This window comes from Conger conger, chromosome 17 (genome assembly GCF_963514075.1).
Source record: "Conger conger chromosome 17, fConCon1.1, whole genome shotgun sequence".
In the NCBI taxonomy this organism is placed as follows: Eukaryota; Metazoa; Chordata; class Actinopteri; order Anguilliformes; family Congridae; genus Conger; species Conger conger.
Window position 1 is genome coordinate 186300 of NC_083776.1, and position 26236 is coordinate 212535.

A 26236-nucleotide genomic window follows, 5' to 3' on the forward strand; every position below is an offset into this window, starting at 1 on the left:
TGAAGAGACCAATGAGAAAGGAAGGTGCAGCACAAACCGTTTAAACGCACGAATGCGCAGGACAAACCGTATACACACACGACTGTATAGGACAAAGAATTTAAACTTACGACTGCGCACGAAAAACAATTTAAACACGACTGCATCACTAACAGTTGTAAACACCACTGTGCAGGACAAACCGTATACACACACACGACTGTATAGCACAAACAATTTAAACTTACGACTGTGCACGACAAACAATTTAAACACGACTGCATCACTAACCGTTTAAACACCACTGTGTAGGACAAGGACAAACCGTTTAAATGCATGCCTGTGCATCACAGACAGTTTAAATGCATGACTGCCTCACAAACCATTTAAACAGCACTTCATCACCAACCACACACACGCTCACGCAGTCTTCTCCCGGTCTCACACACTCTCACACAGACACACGCGCACACATACACAGGCACACACACTCACACAAAGGCACTGAAGGGTGTCAATCAGGACACTCAGAGCAAGAGAGAGCCAATGGCTAACAGCAGGTTTATTTTGGTTAGGATCATTAATACAGAGACCAGGTCCTGAGGGAGTGATGAGACATGATATCATGTTGCCACGGAGTCTCAGAATCCACCGATTAGTGAAAAATGTGTGGAGTTGCGGTAATGGCTATGGGTAGGGAGTGGGGGGGGAAGTGATGTCAGTGGAATACAATGGTCAGCCAATAGAATGAATGGGACAATCTGGCCTCCAGGCACAGAAAAGCCGCTCTGAAATGTCCCACAGTGCACTGCAGCAATGGGGGAATGCCTCATTCGGATAAAATGTCCCACAATGCACTGCAGCAATGGGGGAATGCCTCATTCGATAAAATGTCCCACAATGCACTGCGGCGAAGAGGGAATGCCTCACTTGGTTAACCCCGTTTCTCGAACACCTCGGTTGCTAAGTACTCCTTTTTGTTTTTTAAGAAACTCTTGTTGCTTAGAAATGAAAAACAAAAGGCACAATGAATTTCAACTCATTCTTCTCTTTAATATGCAAAAGAGCTGAAAGAAACCATGAGCCACCTTAAAGAGAAATTCAATCTAAAATTTATAAAAAGATACAAACAATCAGAGGCCAAAATGCGATCTACCGCCTTTTTTCTCATTTAAAACAAGTTTTCTTCAGCAAGTAAAAATCTTGCAATGAACATACGCTTGTATCGGTTTATGATACAAGACAAAATTCTAATCTTTAAAGTGGCTCTGTCTAAGTGTCTAAATAGGTCATGACTGTACACCTGCAAAAGTTTTGTTCATCAGTTATAAATGGCTAGTCCAGAACGCTCTGGCTGCTTTCCACATCTTTTAATATTTAGCAGCCAAAACGTTAACTACATTAGTCCAATTGCAATTTTTTTGTTTGTTTCAAATCCCTTTACAAAGCAAATGCACAGGGAAACGAAGACAATGTCCAGTCACAACAGCAAGAAAACCCATCTGCAATAAACAGTCCGGTTATCACCATGTATGCATGTAGAAAAAAATAACTCCCAGTTAATTTTTTTTTTTTTTCGACAGTAAATGCAATGCTATTTTTCTGCAGTATCCCAGTGAGGAAGAGACGGCTACTGCAGCTTTTATACAGGCCTTAAATATGACGTGGGAAAGATCCATTTTAATTTGTACAGTTAGGCTTGTAGCATGTGACCTTTGGGAAAAAGAGGGAATGAGACTGAGAAGTGTGAAGGTCTCCGCAGTTTGTCATCGTCTTTAATTTAAGCAATTCGCCACCTTCCACAGAAAGTTAAGTACAAGGTACTACTTCGCAAGTACGTATAAGACTGAAAAAACCGCAAATGTGGAAGCTCCACAGATTAAACCAAAAAAAAAAAAAAAAAAAAGAATGAAAATTTATGTTGTCTTTAAATTTAAACTAAAAATATGCAATAAATCCTAAAAAAATAAATATAAAATAGGAAACAAAAATCATAAAATGAATTAAAACAAACAAAACAAACAAAAAAAAAAAAAACAGCCCAAAAGCATGCCTGGTAGTTAAGAGGTTTGCGTTTTCTTCAGAAGAGAAACTAATTAGAATCACTGCACAGAAGAGATTCAGATCTGACCTCCGGCTCTTAGCAAGAGCAGGACACCAGGTCTCCCCCATACAGTGTGTGCATGCCTACAGCCTATCCAATGAGCAGGGAGGCAGGACGTGACATCACAACTGCCAATTTGAAAAGCTGGGAGGGCAGGCTGTGATGTCACAAGACAAGGACACGGGCAGTGACATCATTAGTGCAGCATGGCTTCAGTCTTCCAGAATAACAGTAATTCCTTTCCGCTCAAATGTCGGCTCCAGCAGAGTTTTATCTCCACACAAAATGGCTCTTTTCTTTTTAATTCCTGGTTTCTGGACCTGCAAAAAGATCAATGTTACAAAGTTTTTGTTTTCCTTCTCCTTCTTTGCAGAATTTATGTAAAACAAATCACCTTTTCCCAAGAAACCAGTTTAGTTTTTTATGCGCATGTTGTTGTTCACATTTTTTTTTGTATTTTTTTGTATTTCCCCCTCCCCCCCCCCCCCACATAGAAATTCATTCTTCCACGGTGATTGAAGAGAAGACGAAGAAACAAAACAAAACAAAAAAGCAAGGAAAAAAAAACAAAAACCCCAGAAAAACCTAAATGAAATTAGTGGCGACAGAATTCTGTCAGTACTTCTCCTTCCCCTCTTCAGGGGCCTTCCATGGAGCGGCAGGCATCAGAGGGCCGTGAGCCTTAGCTCTGAGGTTGCACTTCGTTAATCGGGGTGGCTTGAGTGAGACTGGAGTGATCGCAGGGAGGGGGGGTAAGCCACGCCCCCATGTGGATTTTATTTTTCCTTGTTGCTCCTCTTCTCCGGGACTGATGAGACAACTCATGCAGAAGTATTCAGTTTAGTCAGCGTGTGAAAGAGAGGAAAGTGACTTTTGGCAACTGCAGTGATGGGAAGTTGGGTTTTAGATATTTTTTGCTTTTCTGTAGTTTTCAGAAGCATCGCTGAGGGGGGGGGGGGGGGAGGGAGGGGGGGGATGCCTGCAATAGTCTTTGCTCCTTCAGTGCATGGCTGCTGTGTGGGGTTTGTGTAGGTCTGGAGGGTGAAGTCTGTTGTGATGTACTGAAGGTAACCGGAACAGGTGCGGAGCAGCTAGTAGACCCCATTTGCGGGGCGGGGCAGAAGGGTGCTTTTAGAACTTGAACTCCTTGGTCTGCAGGTTGGAGGCAGGGTCAAAGTTGAAGGTTCCGCCCTGCGTGGCCTCAGGGATGAGACTGGGATCCTCGTCGATCTGGAAGAAACAAAACAGGAACAAAGTCAGTCAAGTGTGACTCGGCATAAATTTGATTCATAGTGACAGTGACTTAGTGTGACTCAGTGTAACTGCGATTCCTAGTGACAGTGACTTAGTGTGACTCCTCGTAATTGTGACTCAGTGCAACTGTGACTCAAGGCACTCAGCATCGATGATATTAAGGGCGACTGACTCTGTGCGAATGTGATTCAGTGCGAATGTGATTCAGTGCGAATGTGATTCAGTGCGACTGCGAATGTGATTCAGTGCGACTGTGCGAATGTGATTCAGTGCGACTGCGAATGTGATTCAGTGCGACTGTGCGAATGTGATTCAGTGCGACTGTGCGAATGTGATTCAGTGCGACTGTGCGAATGTGATTCAGTGCGACTGTGCGAATGTGATTCAGTGCGACTGTGCGAATGTGATTCAGTGCGACTGTGCGAATGTGATTCAGTGCGACTGTGCGAATGTGATTCAGTGCGACTGTGCGAATGTGATTCAGTGCGACTGTGCGAATGTGATTCAGTGCGACTGTGCGAATGTGATTCAGTGCGACTGTGCGAATGTGATTCAGTGCGACTGTGCGAATGTGATTCAGTGCGACCGTGCGAATGTGATTCAGTGCGACCGTGCGAATGTGATTCAGTGCGAATGTGATTCAGTGCGACTGTGCGAATGTGATTCAGTGCGACTGTGATTCAGTGTGACTGTGCGAATGTGATTCAGTGCGACCATGCGAATGTGATTCAGTGCGACTGTGATTCAGTGCGACTGTGATTCAGTGCGACTGTGCGAATGTGATTCAGTGCGACTGTGATTCAGTGCGACTGTGCGAATGTGATTCAGTGCGACTGTGATTCAGTGCGACTCGGGCGCCTCTGTCAGCAGATACTCACATCGTCTCCTGAAAAGTACTGATCGATGATTTCGAACGCCAGCTTGTAAATATCCTCGTTTTCATGCTGCTGAAGGTTTTCTATTTTCTCCAAACCTGTGAGTATTTAAGCAGGGGCATTAGGAGGCGCAGACGAGGCCGTCCCAGGTTTAAATACCTTCAATTACCCTAAATAACTGAGAGAGAAAGATGATGTTTTGCCATCCTAGAGTACAGTACAACTTCATAATTTCTCTACTAAAACCTACTTATCAATAACTTATGTTACAGCTTTAGCATTCGTTAATTTTTGTATCGATGCCAATGACTAACCTAAATGTTACATATAATTAATTCAAAATTGTTCCAAATAAAGTCTCCCATCCGTTTGATATAGGCGACTTACTCATAAGAGAGTCATTTACTTTAGTAAAATTAAAATGATAATTGCAGAAATCTGAGCAAACTCATCAAACTTTATTACTCGTATGGTTGTGAAGTATATCAATACTGAAAAGGTACCGCGGTACCAACTTTTTAAAATTGTATGATACCACCATTTTACAGATGTCAGTACTTGAAAATATGCAGCATTTGCTTAATATTCCATTAATTGCAAAACACTGTGTCTTTAAGAAGCCCACACTCCTTGATGATTTACCCATGACCCATTCACCCCTCCACACTCCTCAATGATTTACCCCCCACCCATTCACCTCCACACTCCTCAATGATTTACCCCCCACCCATTCACCTCCACACTCCTAAATGATTTACCCCTCACCCATTCACCTCCACACTCCTCAATGATTTACCCCCCACCCATTCACCTCCACACTCCTCAATGATTTACCCCCCCACCCATTCACCTCCACACTCCTCAATGATTTACCCCCCCACCCATTCACCTCCACACTCCTCAACGATTTACCCCCCCACCCATTCACCTCCACACTCCTCAACGATTTACCCCCCCCACCCATTCACCTCCACACTCCTCAATGATTTACCCCTCACCCATTCACCTCCACACTCCTCAATGATTTACCCCTCACCCATTCACCTCCACACTCCTCAATGATTTACCCCTCACCCATTCACCTCCACACTCCTCAATGATTTACCCCCCACCCATTCACCTCCACACTCCTCAATGATTTACCCCTCACCCATTCACCTCCACACTCCTCAATGATTTACCCCCCACCCATTCACCTCCACACTCCTCAATGATTTACCCCCCACCCATTCACCTCCACACTCCTCAATGATTTACCCCCCCACCCATTCACCTCCACACTCCTCAACGATTTACCCCCCCACCCATTCACCTCCACACTCCTCAACGATTTACCCCCCCACCCATTCACCTCCACACTCCTCAACGATTTACCCCCCCCACCCATTCACCTCCACACTCCTCAATGATTTACCCCTCACCCATTCACCTCCACACTCCTCAATGATTTACCCCTCACCCATTCACCTCCACACTCCTCAATGATTTACCCCTCACCCATTCACCTCCACACTCCTCAATGATTTACCCCCCACCCATTCACCTCCACACTCCTCAATGATTTACCCCTCACCCATTCACCTCCACACTCCTCAATGATTTACCCCCCACCCATTCACCTCCACACTCCTCAATGATTTACCCCCCACCCATTCACCTCCACACTCCTCAATGATTTACCCCCCACCCATTCACCTCCACACTCCTCAATGATTTCAGCGATGGTGCTGGCCTCCTCGCCTGCCATGATCAGGATGTTCTTCAGTCCATCCAGGACCACCTGGACCACCTGAGAGTCTTTGACTGAGAGCAGGTAGCAGAACGGCGGGATGACGTTCTGCTGAACCAGGTACTCCACCTGGAAAAGACCGCATCGGATGACGTCAAATCAACCCTCGCAACTGGGCAGCGGAAGCTCCTAAAAAAACCTGCCACCTGACCGGCATTTAGGATGACCTCACCTGGTCTTTCCTCCCACTTATTGTCAAATTGCTGATGGCCCAGGCAGCCTCTTTCTGTGTCCCAAAGTCTCCCTACAGGAAGTGGGAGAGGTGGAGAGAGAGAAAGACAGAATGAATCCACTGCATCCAGTATCCACTGACATGATTAAATTACACGGTAATAGACAAACATGCAACTTAAAGGTCCACCAATTCATTCATTATTGTACTTGCATTTTGGGAATGGCCAATGTAAATGTTTGTAAATGTAAATAACCATTAATCGCGTAAAAGCTGTATTCATGGGGACACTCAGGTACAGGTGTATTCATGGGGACACTCAGGTACAGGTGTATTAATGGGTACACTCAGGTACAGGTGTATTAATGGGGAGACCCAGGTGCAGGTGTAAGTGTGTACTCTTACCTTGGCTAGCTGATGGATGACCATGGGGATGAGACCTGCATCAATCACGGCCTGGACCTGCTGCTGGTTGCCTGCAGTGATATTGGACAGGAACCACACCGCCTCCTGCAGGAGAACCAGGGGAACAGCGGTCAGCGAGGAGCTGCAGGAATCTCACACGTCAGGCTCTGAGCACAGCGGTACGCAACTGCAAGTCCTGCAGGCCGTAGTGTCTGCAGGCATTTGCTTCAACGTGCCATAAACCACCTGAATAATTGGTGAAATCAAGTGGTGTGGCACACCTACTTGCAGACACAGCGGCCCGCAGGACGTGGAGTAGAGTAGTATATGGTGGATTAAATTTTGCCAGAGCCCATCAGAAGGCAGGACACTAATCTCACAATCTGCACAAACACACAGAGCGGAACAAAGAACAGTACATCAACCTCAACCCAGGGTTTGGTTCGTTCAGTTCGTTCAAAAATCCTGTTATGCCTAGCTATGTTTTTGAAATAGGCACTCAACTTTGTGCTTAAAAAAAAAGAAAAAAAAAAAAGAAGAATTGTCATGTAAAGGGTTCTTGTGCAGGAAGTAGGGCTTCCTCTCTGATCTACAGTACAGGAAGTAGGGCTTTCTCTCGGCTCAACAGTACAGGAAGTAGGGCTTTCTCTCGGCTCAACAGTACAGGAAGTAGGGCTTTCTCTCGGCTCAACAGTACAGGAAGTAGGGTTTTCTCTCAGCTCTACAGTACAGGAAGTAGGGCTTTCTCTCTGATCTACAGTACAGGAAGTAGATAATTCTTTGATCGACAGTACAAAGACACAGGGCTTTCTCTCTGATCTACAGTACAGGAAGTAAATAATTCTCTGATCGACAGTACAAAGACACAGGGCTCTCTCACTGATCTACAGTACAGGAAGTAGATAATTCTCTGATCGACAGTACAAAGACACAGGGCTTTCTCTCTGATCGACAGTACAAAGACACAGGGCTTTCTCTCTGATCTACAGTACAAAGACACAGGGCTTTCTCTCGGCTCTACAGTACAGGAAGTAGGGTTCTCTCTGATCTACAGTACAGGAAGTAGATAATTCTCTGATCGACAGTACAAAGACACAGGGCTTTCTCTCTGATCTACAGTACAGGAAGTAGATAATTCTCTGATCGACAGTACAAAGACACAGGGCTTTCATTTGGTTGGTAAGCACGTCCACCACAAGGTAAACCCTTCACCTTGTTGATCTTCTCCTTGGGGTGCGTGAGCAGGTTGGGGAAGTGGGACAGAACGTCGCAGTTGAGCACCACCTGCGTCTGCTCGTCCGTCCCCGTGACGATGTTCCCCACCGCCCGCAGAGCTGCAGTCTGAAACAGGAAGTGACGTCCACGGGTTTGGATTGGAGTTGATTTGATGGCATTATTCACACTCAAAACTATGAAAAGAACAAAATGGAGTAAATGTGGAGAATCACGTACCTGAACTTTGACCTCCTGATGACTGAGCAGTGGAACGAGGAAGGGGACCACGCCCGAGTCAATGACCATCTGGATCTGCTCATTCCCACCGTCCGTCAGGTAAGACAGGGCCCACACGGTGTCCACCAGGATCTGCCCAAGAGCGAAGTGCGCGGGAGAGAGAGCGCCAGAGAGGACTGCGGTCATTGCACCACCCAAAAATAGGACTATGAGGTGCTATAACACAGTGAGGCGGATAAATATATAAATATTTATTTTTTACAAACTTACATTGATATCAGTGTGGTATATTAGCACACACAGGGCCGGCAGGATCTGAGAGAAGGAAAGGGAGAGATAATGAGACATGAGAAGTGTAGATAGGTGCCACGAAATTGTAAAACAAAGCATGATATTACATTAATGGCATTTGGCAGACGCTCTTATCCAGAGCGACGTACAACAAAGTGCATACCCATAACCAGGGCTAAGTGCGCTGAAAGACCCTGGAGGGGAGTACAATTTCAACTGCTTCCGGCACAACAAAGATAAGGACCAAGGCCTATTTGATCATCTGATTTTTTTTTATTGGGCCCACACCCCACAGAGCCACACCCTGTAGAGCCACACGCCCACATCCCACAGAGCCACACCCCACACCCCATACCCCACAGAGCCACACGCCCACACCCCATACCCCACACAGCCACACACCCACACACCCACACACCCACACACCCACACAGCCACACAGCCACACAGCCACACACCCACACCCACACCCACACCCAGTCAGACCAGTCTCACCTCCTGCACCGTCTCCATGGGTGGGGGCGGGTCCTTGTTCCTGCACAGGTTGACGATGACCCAGGTCACATTGCGGAGGAAGGTGATGGGTATGGAGGGATTGATGAAGGACAGGAGGGGCTTGACCACGCCCAGGGAGATGACATAATCCCGGCACTGCGGCCCGTCACCTGGGAGACGAAGACAAAAACAATCAGACTGCCCTTCATCCCCAGAGAGGTGACCCAAGCGCCCTCCCCCAAGCCTGGGTACTCACCAATAATGTTGCCCAGGGCCCACACAGCCTGTTCACACACGTTCTGGTGTGGAGAGTGAAGCAGCCGCAGGAACAACGGCACAGCATCTGGAGCAACACACACAACATCACCATATGAAACAAGCAAAAACATGACCACAGCCAGGAGCAGAATGCACGCACACACACACACACATACACACACACACACACACAACCATGAAGATCACACACACACACACACACACACACACACACACACACACACACACACACACACAACCATGAAGATCTCACACACACACACACACACACACACACACACACACACCCAAACCCATGAAAACAAGCAAAAACATGACCACACAGCCAGGAGCAGAATGCACGCACACACACACACACACACACACAACCATGAAGATCTCACACACACACACACACACACACAACCATGAAGATCACACACACACACACACACACACACACACCCATACCCATGAAAACAAGCAAAAACATGACCACACAGCCAGGAGCAGAATGCACACACACACACACACACACACACACACACACACACACACACACACACACACACACACACACACACACACACACAACCATGAAGATCACACACACACACACACACACAACCATGAAGATCTCTCTCACACACACATATAACCATGAAAACAAGCAAAAGCATGACCACAAAAGTATGAACAAAAGTTCATGACAAAGATGGCCGGGCGTGCACAAACCAAGGCTCTGTCTCCCTAGGTTTTGTCATTTGCCTTCTAGTTTCAAGTTTGTTCACTCAAAACAGCCTTGCTACCACACTTCGTACAGCCGACATGAACTACAGGACATAGGATCTCTATGCAAAGTGGATTTGATCATCTTCAGCTGCTCCAAGCCATCACCAAGACACCACAGACTAAAGAACCAGCCCCTCTGACCGGAAGTGCTCATCTTTGGATCACCTCACAAAAAAGGATTACAAACTGCAGGGATTTTCACTGAACAACGAAGGGTCACAACATCTTTCGGGCAGACAGAAGGGCAGAGGAGCAAAGGCAGGGGACTGCACTGATATCAGTAAAGCTAGGTGCACAAACACTGCTTTAACTGACTCATTGCTGACCAATCTGGAGTATCTAATGATCAATTGTAGACCTCTCTACCTGCTTAGAGAGATGACATCCATCATTATACCTGCAGTTTATATACTCCCGGATGCTAATGCTAAGATAGCTTACTGTTATTATTAAACAACAAGCTGCACACCTGGATGGTGCCTTCATTGAGGGGCTTTCAACCACTGTAATTGTTTGAGCAACTGTACTCTCCAAATTCCACCAAAATGTCTCCTGCCCCACCAGAGGAGATAACACCTTGGACCATGTCCTTTCATTGTTCCTAATCCCCAAATACACACCACTCATCCGACGTGTGAAACCATCAGGACAACGAAGGTGTGGCCAGAGGGGGGCAGTTTCCACACTGACGAGGAGTACGTTTGCCATTCAAGCCACTCCAGACGCCCACACCGACACTGAAGCATACGCTTCCTCTGTATTGGACAACATCAGCATACGCTTCCTCTGTATTGGACAACATCAGCATACGCTTCCTCTGTATTGGACAACATCAACACATGCGGTGACAATGTCACAACCCACAAACAGACAATAACTTTCCTTGGATGAACAGCGAGGTTCGAAGAATGCTGAAGGCACCTTTCGAGGCCTGACGAGGGGCATCAGGAGAGCCAAACACGGCGACGAATTTCAGACTGAGGAGCACTTCCACAATAACTCCGATCCCCGACACAAGTGGAAGGGAACCCAGACCATCACAGGCTACAAACCCAAAAACACATCATCCCCGACCAACGACGCCTCCTTCCCGAACGAGCTAAACCGCTTCTACAGCAGCTTCGTCCGGACAACAGAGGATCAGCCATCAAAGTTGAACAGCCCCTCACACACTCCACCTCCGATGTGTATTCAGTACTGAGCAGATTACACGCGAAGCTGCTGGACCTGACGGCATCCCTGGCCGCATGCTCAGGGCATGTGCTGGCCAGCTGGCTGGGATCTTCACATTTTCAGCATTCATGCATCAGCATCAATTTATGCAGTGTCATACCATAATCACATTACAGTCATGATACAATTATTACTGCACTTCAGATGCCACTCCGATTTTGTTGTCCTAGAACTTGTATTAAGGGCAACAACAATAAAGTTGATTCTGATTATAATGAGCACACACAGGCAGGAACAGAAAGCACACACACACACACACACACAACCATGAAGATCACTCTCACACACACACCTGTGACGCTCAAAATCCGTGTACTTACTGGATTTGACCACAGCCTGAGTCTGTGCAGAGGTCCCGGAGGCGATGTTGGTCAGTGCCCAAGCGGCTTCAAACTGCAAGGAAGGACTGGAACAGAGAGAGGGGGGGTGGTTTGGACAGTGTTAGAGCTGGAACAGAGAGAGGGGGGGTGGTTTGGACAGTGTTAGAGCTGGAACAGAGAGAGGGGGGGTGGTTTGGACAGTGTTAGAGCTGGAACAGAGAGAGGGGAGGTGGTTTGGACAGTGTTAGAGCTGGAACAGAGAGAGGGGGGGTGGTTTGGACAGTGTTAGAGCTGGAACAGAGAGAGGGGGGGTGGTTTGGACAGTGTTAGGACTGGAACAGAGAGAGGGGACGACCCCCTGGAAAGGCAGGTGACTCAGAGGCACAGGGCAAAAGCAGGAGTCCCAGCACAGCTTATTATCAGGAAGCACAAAAGAAACCTGAAGGAGCCCAGTCTCTGTTAGACATTGGGCCAGCCTGGCGAGGCCCAGCTCTGGCTGCTGTGCTGTTCAGATAACACTGAACTACTCTTTTCCCATGAAACATGAACAACAACAAACATGCTTACTTGTCATCCCTCTCCAGGCATTTCACTAGGATGGGGAGGATCCCAGACTTTATCAAGTCATCGATGGGGGGGTTTCTGTCGCTGGAGAGTAATTTTCTAGAAGAGAAGACAAAATCAGCAGGGCAGAGAAGCTGGAGCAGGGAAACACACTCTCACTCTCACTCTCACTCTCACTCTCACTCTCACTCTCACTCTCACACACACTCTCACACACACTCTCACACTCACACTCACACTCACACTCACACTCACACTCACACTCACACTCACACTCACACTCACACTCACACTCACACTCTCACTCTCACTCTCACTCTCACTCTCACTCTCACACTCACACTCACACTCACACTCACACTCACACTCACACTCACACTCACTCACACTCACTCACACTCACTCACACTCACTCACACTCACTCACACTCACACTCACTCACACTCACTCACACTCACTCACACTCACTCACACTCACACACTCACACACTCACACACTCACACACTCACCTGGCTGCCTGCACTGCGCTGAGCTGCACAACTGCGTTGTCACTGGTGGCGTTCTTTAAGGACAGAGGACAAAACGTACTTTCAGCAGAACAATCGTCAGGGTCGCGAGAAACCCAGACACTCACCCATAATAACCAACACCAGAGTCCCGTAACATTGAAGAACACAGCCCCGTAATATCCCAGGACACAGCCAAACAGAATGGGGTGAAAACAGAACCCTGTCAACTCTGTTGGTGGAGGCAATAACTCGGGATGTCTTAGAATATCAGTAAAACATTGTGTCAATCAATATTAGCTATATTAAAACATTAGAGTCATTGATATATAAAAATTTCTGAAAAGCCATCTTTTTGGGGGTGTTCCTTTTTCTATTTATTTGCTTCTGCAATGTAATACAATGCAGCTGCCACCTGCACGCCCTTCCAGGCCATTTTAGTCGTCAGTTTGATGAAATTTGAAAGATATGATGCCGCAGTCTGTTTAGACGTGGCCATACTTGACATGTAGACCGGGAGCCCCTAATGGGCAGTGGGCCAAATGAAAGTCGTACTTTGAATTAAATTTGATTCAAGTGTTTTCGATTTCCTTATCCAGCCCTGATAATATTAATTTAAAATGAATTTGTTTCACATGCAAGTTTTAAGTTTTGTTGCACCGAAAAGAGGGTCCAGGAAGGTTAGCCTGGGTCAAAAAATTGTTTGAAATAGGTTTTCACTTTCAAGACTTGTGACACTTCTGCAATGACTGACAATTGAGAAACATTCTGAGCAAAAATCTTTGAAAGTTTGCATTCGTCAGAGATTTGCTTGAATTTTGAAAAAACAAAAACTCAAGAGTATATGTAATACATTTGAGGCTGCTCTGCTCACTTCCTGTAGCATAAAGAAGGAGAAGAAAAAGATGGTCTTCACAGGTGAGCCGTCAAGATCCCCATTAATGGCAGGACAAAAAAAACTCAAGACAACTTTACTGTCAGATGGAGGCAAAACATACCTGTAAGATTGCATCTAGTGTTACATTTTGCTGAAAGAAAAAGAAGAGAAAAGTGTCAGGCAAGAAATAATAACAATACGTTACGGTTCAAACAGACTATAGAGAGATGTCACACAGATAATGAAGATTTTTTAAACAGTTACAGAATTTCTGGGTTTTTAATAGTGATCCATCATGCGGGTGAGAACGCCCGCATACACTGCACGTGCATTACATCATGCTGAACATGCCTTATGGCTTAACCAGTGCTGCAGGATTTCATATCACAGCGGGAGTCTCAAGGACACACAGAGAAATAGACACACTAAGAGGTCAAAGGCAGAGCAAATGTGACTGCAGCTCTCAACAGATAGACAGACACACACACACAGGCACACACACACAGACACACACACACAGGCGCACACGCACACGCACACACAGGCACACACACAGATGACCATGCCTTTCCTAGCCCCCACCAGCAGGAGGCACAGTGCAGACTCACCCCTTTGAAATCAGCGTCGACATCAGAGTCCTCCAGGCTCTCCTCCTGCGGTACGTTCCGCTTCTTCAGCAGGTGCTCATCTCGTTTGTTCTGCAGCGGAAATGCGTCACACGTTAACACACACACGTCACACGTTAACACACACACGTTAACACACACACACGTCGCACGTTCACACACACACACACACACACACACGTTAACACACACACGCACGTCACACGTTAACACACACGTGTCACACGTTAACACACACACACACACACACGTTAACACACACGCGTCACACGTTAACACACACATGTTAACACACACACACGTTAACACACACACGTCACACGTTAACACACACGCGCACGCACACAGACACGTTAACACACACACGTGCACGCACGCACACACACGCGTTAACACACACACACACGTTAACACACACACGTGTCACAAATTAACACACACACGCGTGCGCACACGCACCCACACACGTCACAAGTTAAAACGCACTCGCACTCGCTCGCGCACTCGCGCACGCGCACGCACACACACACGCACACGCACACGCACACGCACACACGTCCATGGGACAAAAACCATGGGAGCCAACACTGGACAGACCGCCACCTCAGGTCATGGAATAGCCTTCAGAAAACTCTCCATTTTAAAGGTACAATAGGTCATTTTGGACTTCGGACTAACGGTCAAGAGAGGAATTGCAGTGACAAACACGCTCAAACCCTGTTTATCCCACCCCCTCTCTGTGAAGGCGCTGACATTGAAACGGCATTGGCTCATTTTCAACCAATGAGCTTTAATTATTGTACAGCTATACAATGTTTTGGTACAGCGTGCCAGCCAGTAAACTATATTTTCAAAGCCAAATTTAAGGACTATAAACACAGGCAGAGGGTGAGTCAACATGTCAGTGAGTCTTTTTCAATGACAGGAAGGGATTTACAATGGTATTGTAACAATGTTTGAATACAAAAATCTAACCTATTGTACCTTTATAATATTGTCTCTTTATGCAAGTTCAAAGCCATGATCAATAACCGTGTTCCTGAAGACAGTACTTGCTTTTCCTAAGCTGGATCTACTACTGTATTGTATGTCTGCTCTGCCTATTCCCTATATTTGTTCCTTTTCCCCAAAACCTTGGCCAGGTCCCCCTCGAAACTCAAGGGAATTTCCTGGTTAAATAAAGGTCAAATAATAAAAATATATATATCGGGGCAATCTGAAAAATATTGGCTACTTCTCCGAGATACAAAGAAACAGAACCAGATGAACACAACAGACTCTCTCCATGGACTACAAAGAACACAAATTCAGTCCTTCAGTTAATCACGTTTTCACATTCATGCCCGGGCCGCCCGGTGGCCTGCTGTACCGCCCAAGCCGTAGTTTAGGAAGGTGAAATTGAGGTTTGGACGAGGATTACAGGGGATGTGCTGAAAGGGCAATTCATTCATCTTGATTTAAGGATCAAAAGTTTCAGTTTCCACACGTCTGATCCACTCCACAGCCCTGAGGCTATAAGCTCTGAGTTTCAAACAAACGTCGGACAGAGCAAGAATTTTATTTGGGTGAAACAGAGATCACACAACACGGGAGGTCAGCCCATCACATTTGAGTCACAAAAGCCCTGAAGTTGTAAAACCAAGAAGGGGGAACTTTCATGAGGGAAATCCCACTTGCCTTAGGCCATGAGCAACATCACACATGAAAACTCACCTTTTCAGACTACAGCAAGGGTCTCACGGTGTCCATTTAATAATCAAAAAAATAATCAAAAAAATCATAATTTGTAACCGTTCCCTGCCTCTTGAAGGTTTCGCGACGTGATGAGTGACAGCCATTTTAATGAAAATGTGTATAAGGGAATGTGCGTCACCTTGATACACCTCCGCTAGGCCACATCACCGTGTCCTGTCACGCCTTTGGGCATGTGCTGAACGGCAGCCTCTGCACTCACACGCTTTAGAGAGGCGCCCCACAGCCTGGCTGGACAACTGTAAACTGAGGAGCACCTCGGAGGGTGGGGGGGGTCCGGGCCTTTCTAATTTGAGCACCCCACCCCCACAGTCAGGAACAGACCAGGGTCCGGACCAGGACTACGTGGGCCAGGCCAGCCTGCATACTGACTGCATGGTAGATGCATACAAAGGCAAATGTATACGCTGCACTGACACTGTGGGATGAACTTGCTCTGCGCACCCACGCGCCCCTCTGCAGGTAACTCTACAACTGCCAACCACAGCAGACACTGCCGGCGAAGATACTCAGGCCATGGAGGCCAGGACTGTAATGAACACAAGACCATTATCTATACATCCCTTAAAAGCCAATGATTTAGCAGCAATTTCAAGTTCTCCTCACCAGGAAGAATAAACTAGTCAGGATGTAGTCAAGCCCAATAAGATGCCCAGTTCAGCTTCGACTTCTCCATAATCCCCGCTGAAGGTCGAACAGGGATATTTAGTTTTAGTCCCTAAACCTGCTTGTCAAAACAACTTCAACTTCCACACATGCTTCAGCAAGGGCGTGGCGTATGAAGTCACAATTATCTCTGTTTGGTAAAAACACATAAGCACATAAACTAAGCAAAATTGTCTTCCTCTATAGTCAGTGGGGGTGTTCTGCACCATCTTGGCTGTCGCAAAGCAAGCTTTTCCCAGTTGCACCATTACCCAGCATGCCTTGTTTCCTACAGCGCCATCCAATCATAATACTCATACAAGTTGACAGCGGAAATTTATTTTGTCTCTGTCAACCAAGCCCAGCGCCTATAGAACACATGGAAACTGAAAAAAACATGCAACATGTTCTGGGAACAACCCAAACAGAAAGCAAGGACTTACTTTCAGAGTGGGTTTGCCACAATAAAACTGTTCCTAGATCAGTTTAAGAGACACTGCAGGGATGACAGGATGCAGGCAGAGCACTTACCTTCCTCAGCTCGACAGTCACTTCATTCCGATGTCTTCTCATAGTCTGCGGGGGAGAAGGGAGAAGACCAGTCATTTATATTCAGGTTCAACATTCATCGGATAAGGTGCAGAATGAGGGGCGATCCCTTCCAGGAATTAAATTCAAACACCTGCTCATCACAAGCTGCAGGTGCAGACCACACCCATAAGGCTTTAATCTGGTCCCGCACAGGGAGGAAGCACCACCACTGTACACAGGCATGCAGAACATTAAGCCACTGTGACAGGAGCTAAACCCAGGCCACAGCAGCCCTACAGGCCTGGAGACGCCCACAGCAGCCCTACAGGCCTGGAGACGCCCACAGCAGCCCTACAGGCCTGGAGACGCCCACAGCAGCCCTACAGGTCTGGAGACCCCCAGCAGCCCTACAGGCCTGGAGACGCCCACAGCAGCCCTACAGGCCTGGAGACGCCCACAGCAGCCCTACAGGCCTGGAGACCCCCACAGCAGCCCTACAGGCCTACAGGCCTGGAGACGCCCACAGCAGCCCTACAGGTCTGGAGACCCTCACAGCAGCCCTACAGGCCTGGAGACGCCCACAGCAGCCCTACAGGTCTGGAGACCCCCAGCAGCCCTACAGGCCTGGAGACGCCCACAGCAGCCCTACAGGCCTGGAGACCCCCAGCAGCCCTACAGGTCTGGAGACCCCCAGCAGCCCTACAGGTCTGGAGACGCCCACAGCAGCCCTACAGGTCTGGAGACGCCTACAGCAGCCCTACAGGTCTGGAGACCCACAGCAGCCCTACAGGTCTGGAGACGCCCACAGCAGCCCTACAGGTCTGGAGACGCCCACAGCAGCCCTACAGGCCTGGAGACGCCCACAGCAGCCCTACAGGTCTGGAGACCCACAGCAGCCATACAGGTCTGGAGACGCCCACAGCAGCCCTACAGGCCTGGAGACGCCCACAGCAGCCCTACAGGTCTGGAGACCCCCAGCAGCCCTACAGGTCTGGAGACCCACAGCAGCCCTACAGGTCTGGAGACGCCCACAGCAGCCCTACAGGCCTGGAGACCCCCACAGCAGCCCTACAGGTCTGGAGACCCACAGCAGCCCTACAGGCCTGGAGACGCCCACAGCAGCCCTACAGGTCTGGAGACGCCCACAGCAGCCCTACAGGTCTGGAGACGCCCACAGCAGCCCTACAGGCCTGGAGACGCCCACAGCAGCCCTACAGGTCTGGAGACGCCCACAGCAGCCCTACAGGTCTGGAGACCCCCAGCAGCATCACAGTGCGAGTGTTAGCCCTACACACAACAGTTTGTCATGAGTGTCAGAGCTAGCAGGAAGTGACTCAGTGCAAATATAACTGATCTGGGAGTCTGGGGGCGTTTGAAACTGCGTCAATGCACACGTTACACGTTATCTATGTTCCCGTTAGGTATAGAACACGGTTGAGGACATGACACAGTTTACATAAATCCAAACATTTTATTGGTCACGGAAGCACACAGAGGATTTATTAAAGAAAACAAAACAACAACTTGCACTCACAATGTCCCTGGCCAGGTTACTGCGCAGCTGCGTTTGCTGCAAATCATGAGCAGCACTGAGACACACATGCACTGTTATGCGTTCAACTGCTGGAACCTCCATGCATTACTCTGCATCCGTGCCAATAACTGTCGTCTGCATGTTTCTGCAGTCTTGCAATGGGGCACCCGTGTTATTACACCAGCAGAACAGCATGTGGAAGATACACCACTTAAAGTGTTTAACGTAACGTGATTAATGTGTGTAATTAATAGCCAGGCATTGCACCTTTCCTGCAGCCTATATGAACACACCGGACAGGGGAAGAGACTCTTTGTCCAGGAGGACAACACAGGTAGCTGAGGGCAGAGCATGGGCATCTCACAACCATAATGGCTGGCAGGGCCTCAGCATTGGAGCGAAGAACCCAGCCGGGATGCGTCGTCACCATGACGATCGCTCCTGGAACACCAGGACAGTGGTGGGAAGAGAGGATCTCATGTGTCCAACGGTCTTGGCATTAGATGCCATGAGACCTTGTGATTGCAGGTCCCGGCTTGTGTTACCATCCCAAATAGATGCTTATGTAACCAGTATTAGCGTCATCCGCTAAAGCCAACATAAGCAACAGTACAGGTTGCTGAAGCACTTTTTACTTGGCTCTACTTTTGCATGCTGACTAGACTCAAAACAAGAGTCAGGCACTGTCATTTGTGACAATAACCTTGGACATGCTAAACACAGAAAGGGGCAGACACTCCCAGTACATTTACACTGAGTGTAGAAAACATTAGGGACACCGAATATGACTGACCAAGTAACTGTAGGTCAGTGATCTGCTGGTTTTCCCCTGATAGAAGCAACCAATTCAGAAACCAAGAAACCAGGGGCGTTAACTGTGTAATCAACTGCCTTAATGGATAAATTACATTACATTACATTACATTATTGGCATTTGGCAGACGCTCTTATCAAGAGCGACGTACAGTTGATTAGACTAAGCAGGAGACAATCCTCCCCTGGAGCAATGCAGGGTTAAGGGCCTTGCTCAAGGGCCCAACGGCTGTGCGGATCTTATTGTGGCTACACCGGGATTAGAACCACTGACCTTGCGTGTCCCAGTCATTTACCCTAACCACTGCGCTACAGACCGCCCCGAGTAAGTGCCGAGTAACAAAGCCAGCACACCCTGCTGCTCTCCAGGACCAGGAGTAAAGACCACTGCTATTGGAAAGCTCCTCTCTGGATTTCACCTGTTAAACGTTAGTCTTAAGGCTAAATCCGCAAAGCCTAATAGGTGCCATGGGCCATGGTTTGAACGCATCAAGAATCGGCCGTGCAGGTCTTATAGGCCACACATACTGTGGACAATATGTGTTCTTTTGCCCATTATAACCATTTCTTCATTTCATTCCTTCTTCGTTTCAGAAGAGGCCTTTTCTGTAGGCAGAGTATCACCTGCCTAAAAGGCCAGTATCCTGGAGTCGTCTCGCTGTTGCAGATGAAGCAGATGTTGGCTGGGTGCTGTTCAATCCATTTCTCAAACTAGAGCCTGATGCATCTGAGCACCTGGGCTCTGCACATTCTCTGTGTTCTGGTGAGATCCAGCTACTCGCTTCTCAAGACAGTAGAGCACATCCTTTCCTGTTTCTTTATAATCTCACACATATAATAGCCTACATCTCTCATTATAACAACTGACAGGCTTATAAAGAGCAATCTGCTCTTTATAAACCTCCACAAATCCACTAGTTCCTCTACAATAGAAAACTATTTGAAACAAAGCTGTACCTGCATTTATTTTTCTACTCACAATTCAATCAACTTAATTTTTTCCAGACACATAGGTCCATATTGACTAACTTTCAGACAATACAACTTAAAAAAATTCCACATGCACCACATCAATTTTAACTGCCAGATCTCTAATTTGCGGTACAACAGTGATGTGTGGGTGCTACATATTATATATGTGCTCCAGTTATATTTTGGCAGCCTTGATAAATATGCACAAACACTGCTGTAAACTAAAAAATAATACAGTTATTGACATAAGCATTATTTTCCAACATGCAAAAAGTAGTGTGCTATGGTATTAACGGTGCAATGGAATCAACCGAAGTCAAACAAAAAAAATATTTCCAGAGGCTACAAGATTTTCTGCAAAGATTTCCTGGTACTTTGTTGAATTCATTGGGCCATTGATCTTAAATGGTGCCACTGCCAGCAAAACATCTCCAAAACATCAATGATGTGTGGCCTATAAGACCTGCACTGCCGATTCTTGATGCGTTCAAACCATATTTGACAGAAGGTAGGTGGTGAGTATTGGCAAAACGTTCAAGCACCTCATACCTACTGTCAAATATTTGGTGGCAGTTCATTGATGCATTAGAGGTGTTTTGCTGCCAGTGATCCAGAGGCACTACTTAAGATCAATGGTATGGTCGTTAAATCGTCCCTAAACATGCATCGACCCCCTAGTGATTGCCGATAGTCGATTCAATCGGCTGAGGGCAAAAAAAAAAAGCCCTTCTTTACACATCGACACAGCCAAGCTGAGCACGATGGAAACGTTGTTGGTTGCAGCAATGTACTGGAATGTCACAAAAGTGAGCGTGTTTGTTTAATGAGGATCTTCACAAACAGCTACAATTCCTCAAAAAACACACTCATCAGCAGAAGATAAGGTTGTTTGGCATGTGGAGCTAATTTTTAAAATTTCATTTTCATTTCATATTATGCCAATAGTGAATTTCAGTCCGATTGATCTTGTAACGCATTGATCTTGTATCGCAAGAACAATGCGATACAAGATCTGTTCATTTTCATGGATTTCAACTTATGATAGGATTGACTATCACTTCATCCCTAATCAATGGCACAATGAATTCAACAAAGCACCAGAAAATCTTGGCAGAAAATCTGGTTGCCTCTGCGAGTCTTGGTTGTAGGTAGATTGTCCAGTAGGACAATGGCTCCAAGCATACATCAAAATCCACACAGAAATTGTTAAGTAAAAACAAAAACCATGTTCTGCAATGGTCATCTCAGTCTCCAGACTTAAATCCCATGAAAAACATGGTCTGGACTGAAAAGGGAGATATCCCAAGGATATCAATGACTGCGAAAAGTACTGCATGGAGGAATAGTCAAAAATCCCTCATGGCTGTCATCTTTGCCATGGATGTTTGCACAAGGTATTAAACCTGTTATTTGGGGAATTTCTTTTTCTTTTTTTTTAGAAAAATACTTGGTTGATTCCATTTCATTATTAATAAAGCACAATACTACTAGGAAAATAAACTTATGTCAATAATTGTTCAATGTTTTGCCAAAAAAACAGTAATAAATGGGAAGATTAATCTCAAGCAACCCCATCCTCACATTATTTAAATTAAATAAAGATACTTAACTTCATATCTAAAAAGTCAGGCCTGGGACATGTGTACCCTTTAAGCCCACATGTGTTCCAAGCAATTTGTTCAAAATCATTAATTTTACAGATTGGCAAATTAGAAAAACTTGTATTAAAACAATTGTATTGCTTGACAGATGACTAACACCGTTATACCGGTTTACGAGGACATAACGGATTTCCACTGAAGTGCAACCAGGCCTGAATACAATCCGTGCATGAAAGTCAAAAACATTAAATGAACAGGTATATTTGGTCATTATGACTCTGCTACCTATCATAAGACATTCTGCAATTGTATTCTCTACATGCAGTCAGGGCGGTCCTGAGTCTTGCTTGTCCATTAACCTCTTCGCTGCCTGAGTGACTTTCCATCAACATTCAACATCCTAACATCATATTGTTGCTTAATTGCTAGAGTTATCTCAATAGGAAAAGGTCTAGACAAAACATTACTTATCACTGGATTGAAAGGAAATTTTTTTACATTTAGCTGCATCCAAATCATAGGCCTATGCCTTAAATTGGCTTGATGGGCTTAAAGGGGACCACAGTTTTTGATGGAAAATAAAGGCTATACATGATTATATCACATGAACCACTATATACTGACCGAGCACTTTATTATGAACATTTTTAATTTTTTTACACCTACTTGTTTGTGCGATTATCTAATCAGCCAATCGTGTGGCAGCAGTGCAATGCATACAATCGTGTAGATACGGGTGAGGAGCGTCAGTTAGTGTTCACATCACATTTTTCCCCCCATTCTGATGGTTGATCAAAAGTCAATTTGACCGTGGAATGATTGTAGGTGGCCGACAGGGTGGCTTGCTGATCTCCTGGAATTTTTACACACACTAGTCTCTAGAGTATGGTGCAAAAAAATCCAGTGAGCAGCAGTTCTGTGGGGAGAAACGCTTCGTTAATGAGACTTCAGAGGAGAATGACTCGTCAAAGCTGACAGGAAGGTGCATGGTAAAACGCCTTTTTAAGCAGGGCTAGCCCCTTTTGCTGACTTCACAAAATTAAGCTCAAGTAATACAACTTAAATGTTTATTTTACTGGAAGATATATAGGATATTCTGATATTTAAGAAGCATTTAAGATTTTCTGTCAAAAGTAGCAGCACAAAGTATAAACAATCCAAAAAGCCTATGGCATGCGTCATGGCTGCTAGCCAACACAAGTTATCTTTTGAAAAAGCAAATCAGACTGTTTGACTTTTTCAAAAACATATCTTCACAGACATACTGTTATTAAATATTCGCTTAAATTTACAAATATTACTACTCAATTTTCCACTAATCTTCATGAAAACGCATATTTCTGATAATGTGAAAAATACTGGACCTGGATGTTTCAATGGAATCAACCAAAATCAAACACTGATTTAATAAAGACTGATTTAACAATAAATTGATTTAATCAAGATTAAAATCCACACAGAAATGGTTCTGTGACAACAATCTATGTTCAGCAGTGGCCATCTCAGGCACCAGACCTCAATCCTATCGAAAACCTATGGGCTGAACTGAAGAGGGCAGTTGATCAGTACAAATGCAAGAATGTGAAGGATCTTGCTAGGATTTGCATAGAGGAATAGTCCAAAATCCCTCCAAATGTGTCTCCTACTCCATGCCGTTCCCCTCGCCAGAGGTGGATGCACCAAGTAATAAAATGGGGGTGCCAATAATTACGAAACCATGATTTTGGTTAAATCCATTTTTATGAAATGATTAGCCTAATTCCACTTTGGCTCCATTTAAATATTAATAAAGCACAGTATTTTTCCCACAAGTTGGTATTTGTTGTACATTGTCAGTCAGGGGTGCCAATAATTCTGGAGCCCACTGTATGTTTAGCAAGTGACAAGCACTGGGGCACCTGGTTACCGCAGTGACCCACGGTGACCAGCACTGTGGTAGCCATAATCTATTCCCCTTACATCCATTATGCCCAGAAAACATCAAAACACCGGGGCCCCAATAACCCAATTTTTGCAACAGTGAGATTTCTAACATACTCATTCGCGAAAATGGACAGTAACATGCAAAAACACCAGCTTGTGAAAACAGTGAACAGGAAGCCGTTTCTCAAAGCACTTGTGGAGTGGTGACTTTGCATTGAAGCATGTTGTCTTGACAATTATTTTAAACCTTGCTTCATACACAAGCCACTGTGGACTAGATTAAACCCAAACGGCCACTGTCGGACTTCGCACACACCCCATCACACCGCATACTGATGTGGGACCAGACTGCGCGCCAACGCACCATTCCGAAAGCGTGTGGGAGCCAACAACACACGTATTAAAAATGCACAATGAGAATCATACTATGCCTACCAGGACAGATGTGTACGAGTAGGACCCCGAGTAGAAAAACATACATAAACACGCGGCTTCCTGCTCATAAAACAAGGCAGCAAGCTACACAGTGCGTGGGACTGAGTCGTTGCGTGGGACTGCGCCGCAGTAGACAGAATGCAACTTTACAGCTCACTGAAGACCAGTGAAATATTTTTTGAAATATTTGATTTTGAAGTACTGTGGCAGTGAATAATTCATCCGAGCTACCCAGCAATAGCAGCTCGGAATATATATGAATAATTATCTTAACCCAGTTAAGAGTTGAAGAATGGAACGAGCTGCACAGGTACAAAAATCAACGGTGACCAAGCAGTTGCAGCCCTGAAATGGGAGACAGGGGTGACAGATAATGAATGTGTACATAAATGAAGGTGACAGGCGCGCTTAAAAAATGAAGCTAACCGCTAAAGTAGAGAAAGAGTGAGGCATATAAATTCAGTTAAATATCCCCAAATATGTAATTGACCACAATGAACACCCATGTAACCCGCCCAATGGAGCCATATCGTGCATTAGTTTTCTCTGACACAACAGCGTAGGCCATTTTCCCTACGTACAAATGTACAATATGCCGGCTGTAGATTTCAAAAAATGAATGCGGTATTAATGATCCGAGCACTAAATCTCAGTTTAATTTGTCGTGTTTTTCCAAGATTAGCTAGACTATATACATGACTAGCAAAACGCAGATGTTTTAATTAATGACGAAAGCTGCTAAATGCCTGTATTGGCTACGACGACATACCGCACGGTAGCCACGCTAGCCAGTTAGCATGCTGAAAAGATAGCTAGCTAGCTAAATTGCGCTGAAAGAAGAGATGCGAAGGGCCTTTTCATAACCCCGCCGAGGCTATAAGGGACACACAAGCCCAGGCCAGACACATAGGCCGTGGGGCAGTAGCTTCAATCAACACGCAGAGAATCCGGGCTGCCTGCACAAAATATTCAGCAGACGCCCGCTAACCTCTTAACTCGCGTGTTAGCAAACATGCTAAGCTCGCTACCAGCTGCTTCAACATTAAATGTATCAAGTCTCGATATTTAAATAACACCCGAGCTACAGTTGGGGTTTAATTAAAGGCTGCCATCAATCGTAAATGTCAAAGGATGGATTTAGTTATCAAAGTGCTTTTCGGGTCATTATGTGTCCGTAGTTGCGTCTGTGTGGCGGCGCTATCCCAGCGGCTAGTTTGTTAATCGCAGCTCGGCCTGGATTCGGGGTGACTATGGGAACCGAGGCGCGACTCTTTGAGATGTGGAATTTAGGATTTAGCGCAACTGCCAGCCGGCTAGGTCTCTACTCACAACCGGCTCCAACATGGGAAATCTAGTTTTACAGCGCGGCCTTGAGGCCTTTTCCTATGGCCGCACCCGCCCCGCATGGTGACAGGGCTATTAGCTTACTACCCCGCCTGGTTAACGATAACTAGTAATGTCTGAAGAGGGTGGAGGGTTTTCCGGAATACACGCTCCTCATACCCAGCGCATCCAACCCCCCCGCCCCCAGGCTTGTCACAAAGGCCGGGGCACGTCTGCCCGTTGCCCGCTTCTCAAGACACCGTACGACGAGTTACAACGACGATCCTCCGACCTCTACATACCTCGACATCGCGCCCCTTGTTTTTAAAGCTCTTGATGCGGTGGTTCTCCAAGCCGGCGCTTTCTGCCATGGCTGTGTACTCGGTAAGGGTTATCCGGCGCTCGGAGCTCTGTGAAAGAGAAGAGACGGTCCACGGCTGAGCCGAGAGGGGGCGGCCAGACACGATGCGGGGAGGAGGAGCCACGTTCAGGGGGGCCCTCGCTACCTAACACTGATATAAAGTGACAATGCAGCTAATATGCCACATGTAATGGGAAAACGAAATGGTTTATTCAGTTTTGGATATGATTACATTGGCGTGTCCCACACTCAACCCGCCGATTATTCGAAAGATGATCACTGAGATAGCCTGCTTATTTGGGTTTGTAGTTTCTGCCTGTTTGGACTTGTGTAGAGTAGCGTCATTCTACGT

General features: G+C 46.2%; 1 protein-coding gene across 1 annotated transcript; it reads right to left on the reverse strand.

The window, feature by feature from the left end:
- Nucleotides 1–521: 521 nt before the first annotated feature.
- Nucleotides 522–26236, reverse strand: kpna3 (karyopherin alpha 3 (importin alpha 4)). The gene is made up of 17 exons (XM_061225968.1): nucleotides 25826–26236; nucleotides 16923–16967; nucleotides 13977–14066; nucleotides 13490–13519; nucleotides 12495–12547; nucleotides 11987–12082; nucleotides 11420–11505; nucleotides 9073–9159; nucleotides 8817–8986; nucleotides 8301–8345; nucleotides 8031–8162; nucleotides 7791–7919; nucleotides 6579–6683; nucleotides 6174–6245; nucleotides 5908–6070; nucleotides 4216–4310; nucleotides 522–3313 (listed from the first exon to the last, which is right to left on the reverse strand). Exons 1-17 carry the CDS (start codon nucleotides 25892–25894, stop codon nucleotides 3215–3217), a joined length of 1566 nt encoding a protein of 521 aa, XP_061081952.1. The 5' UTR covers nucleotides 25895–26236; the 3' UTR covers nucleotides 522–3214.

Coding starts and splice junctions, on each gene's coding strand:
- kpna3 (XM_061225968.1), bottom strand. CDS start 25,894: ATGGCAGAAAGCGCCGGCTTGGAGAACCACCGCATCAAGAGCTTTAAA. Junction 11,506..11,986: donor TGCCTGGAGAGGGATGACAA/GTAAGCATGTTT, acceptor TCTCTGTTCCAG/TCCTTCCTTGCAGTTTGAAG. Junction 7,920..8,030: donor ATCAGGAGGTCAAAGTTCAG/GTACGTGATTCT, acceptor TTCCTGTTTCAG/ACTGCAGCTCTGCGGGCGGT.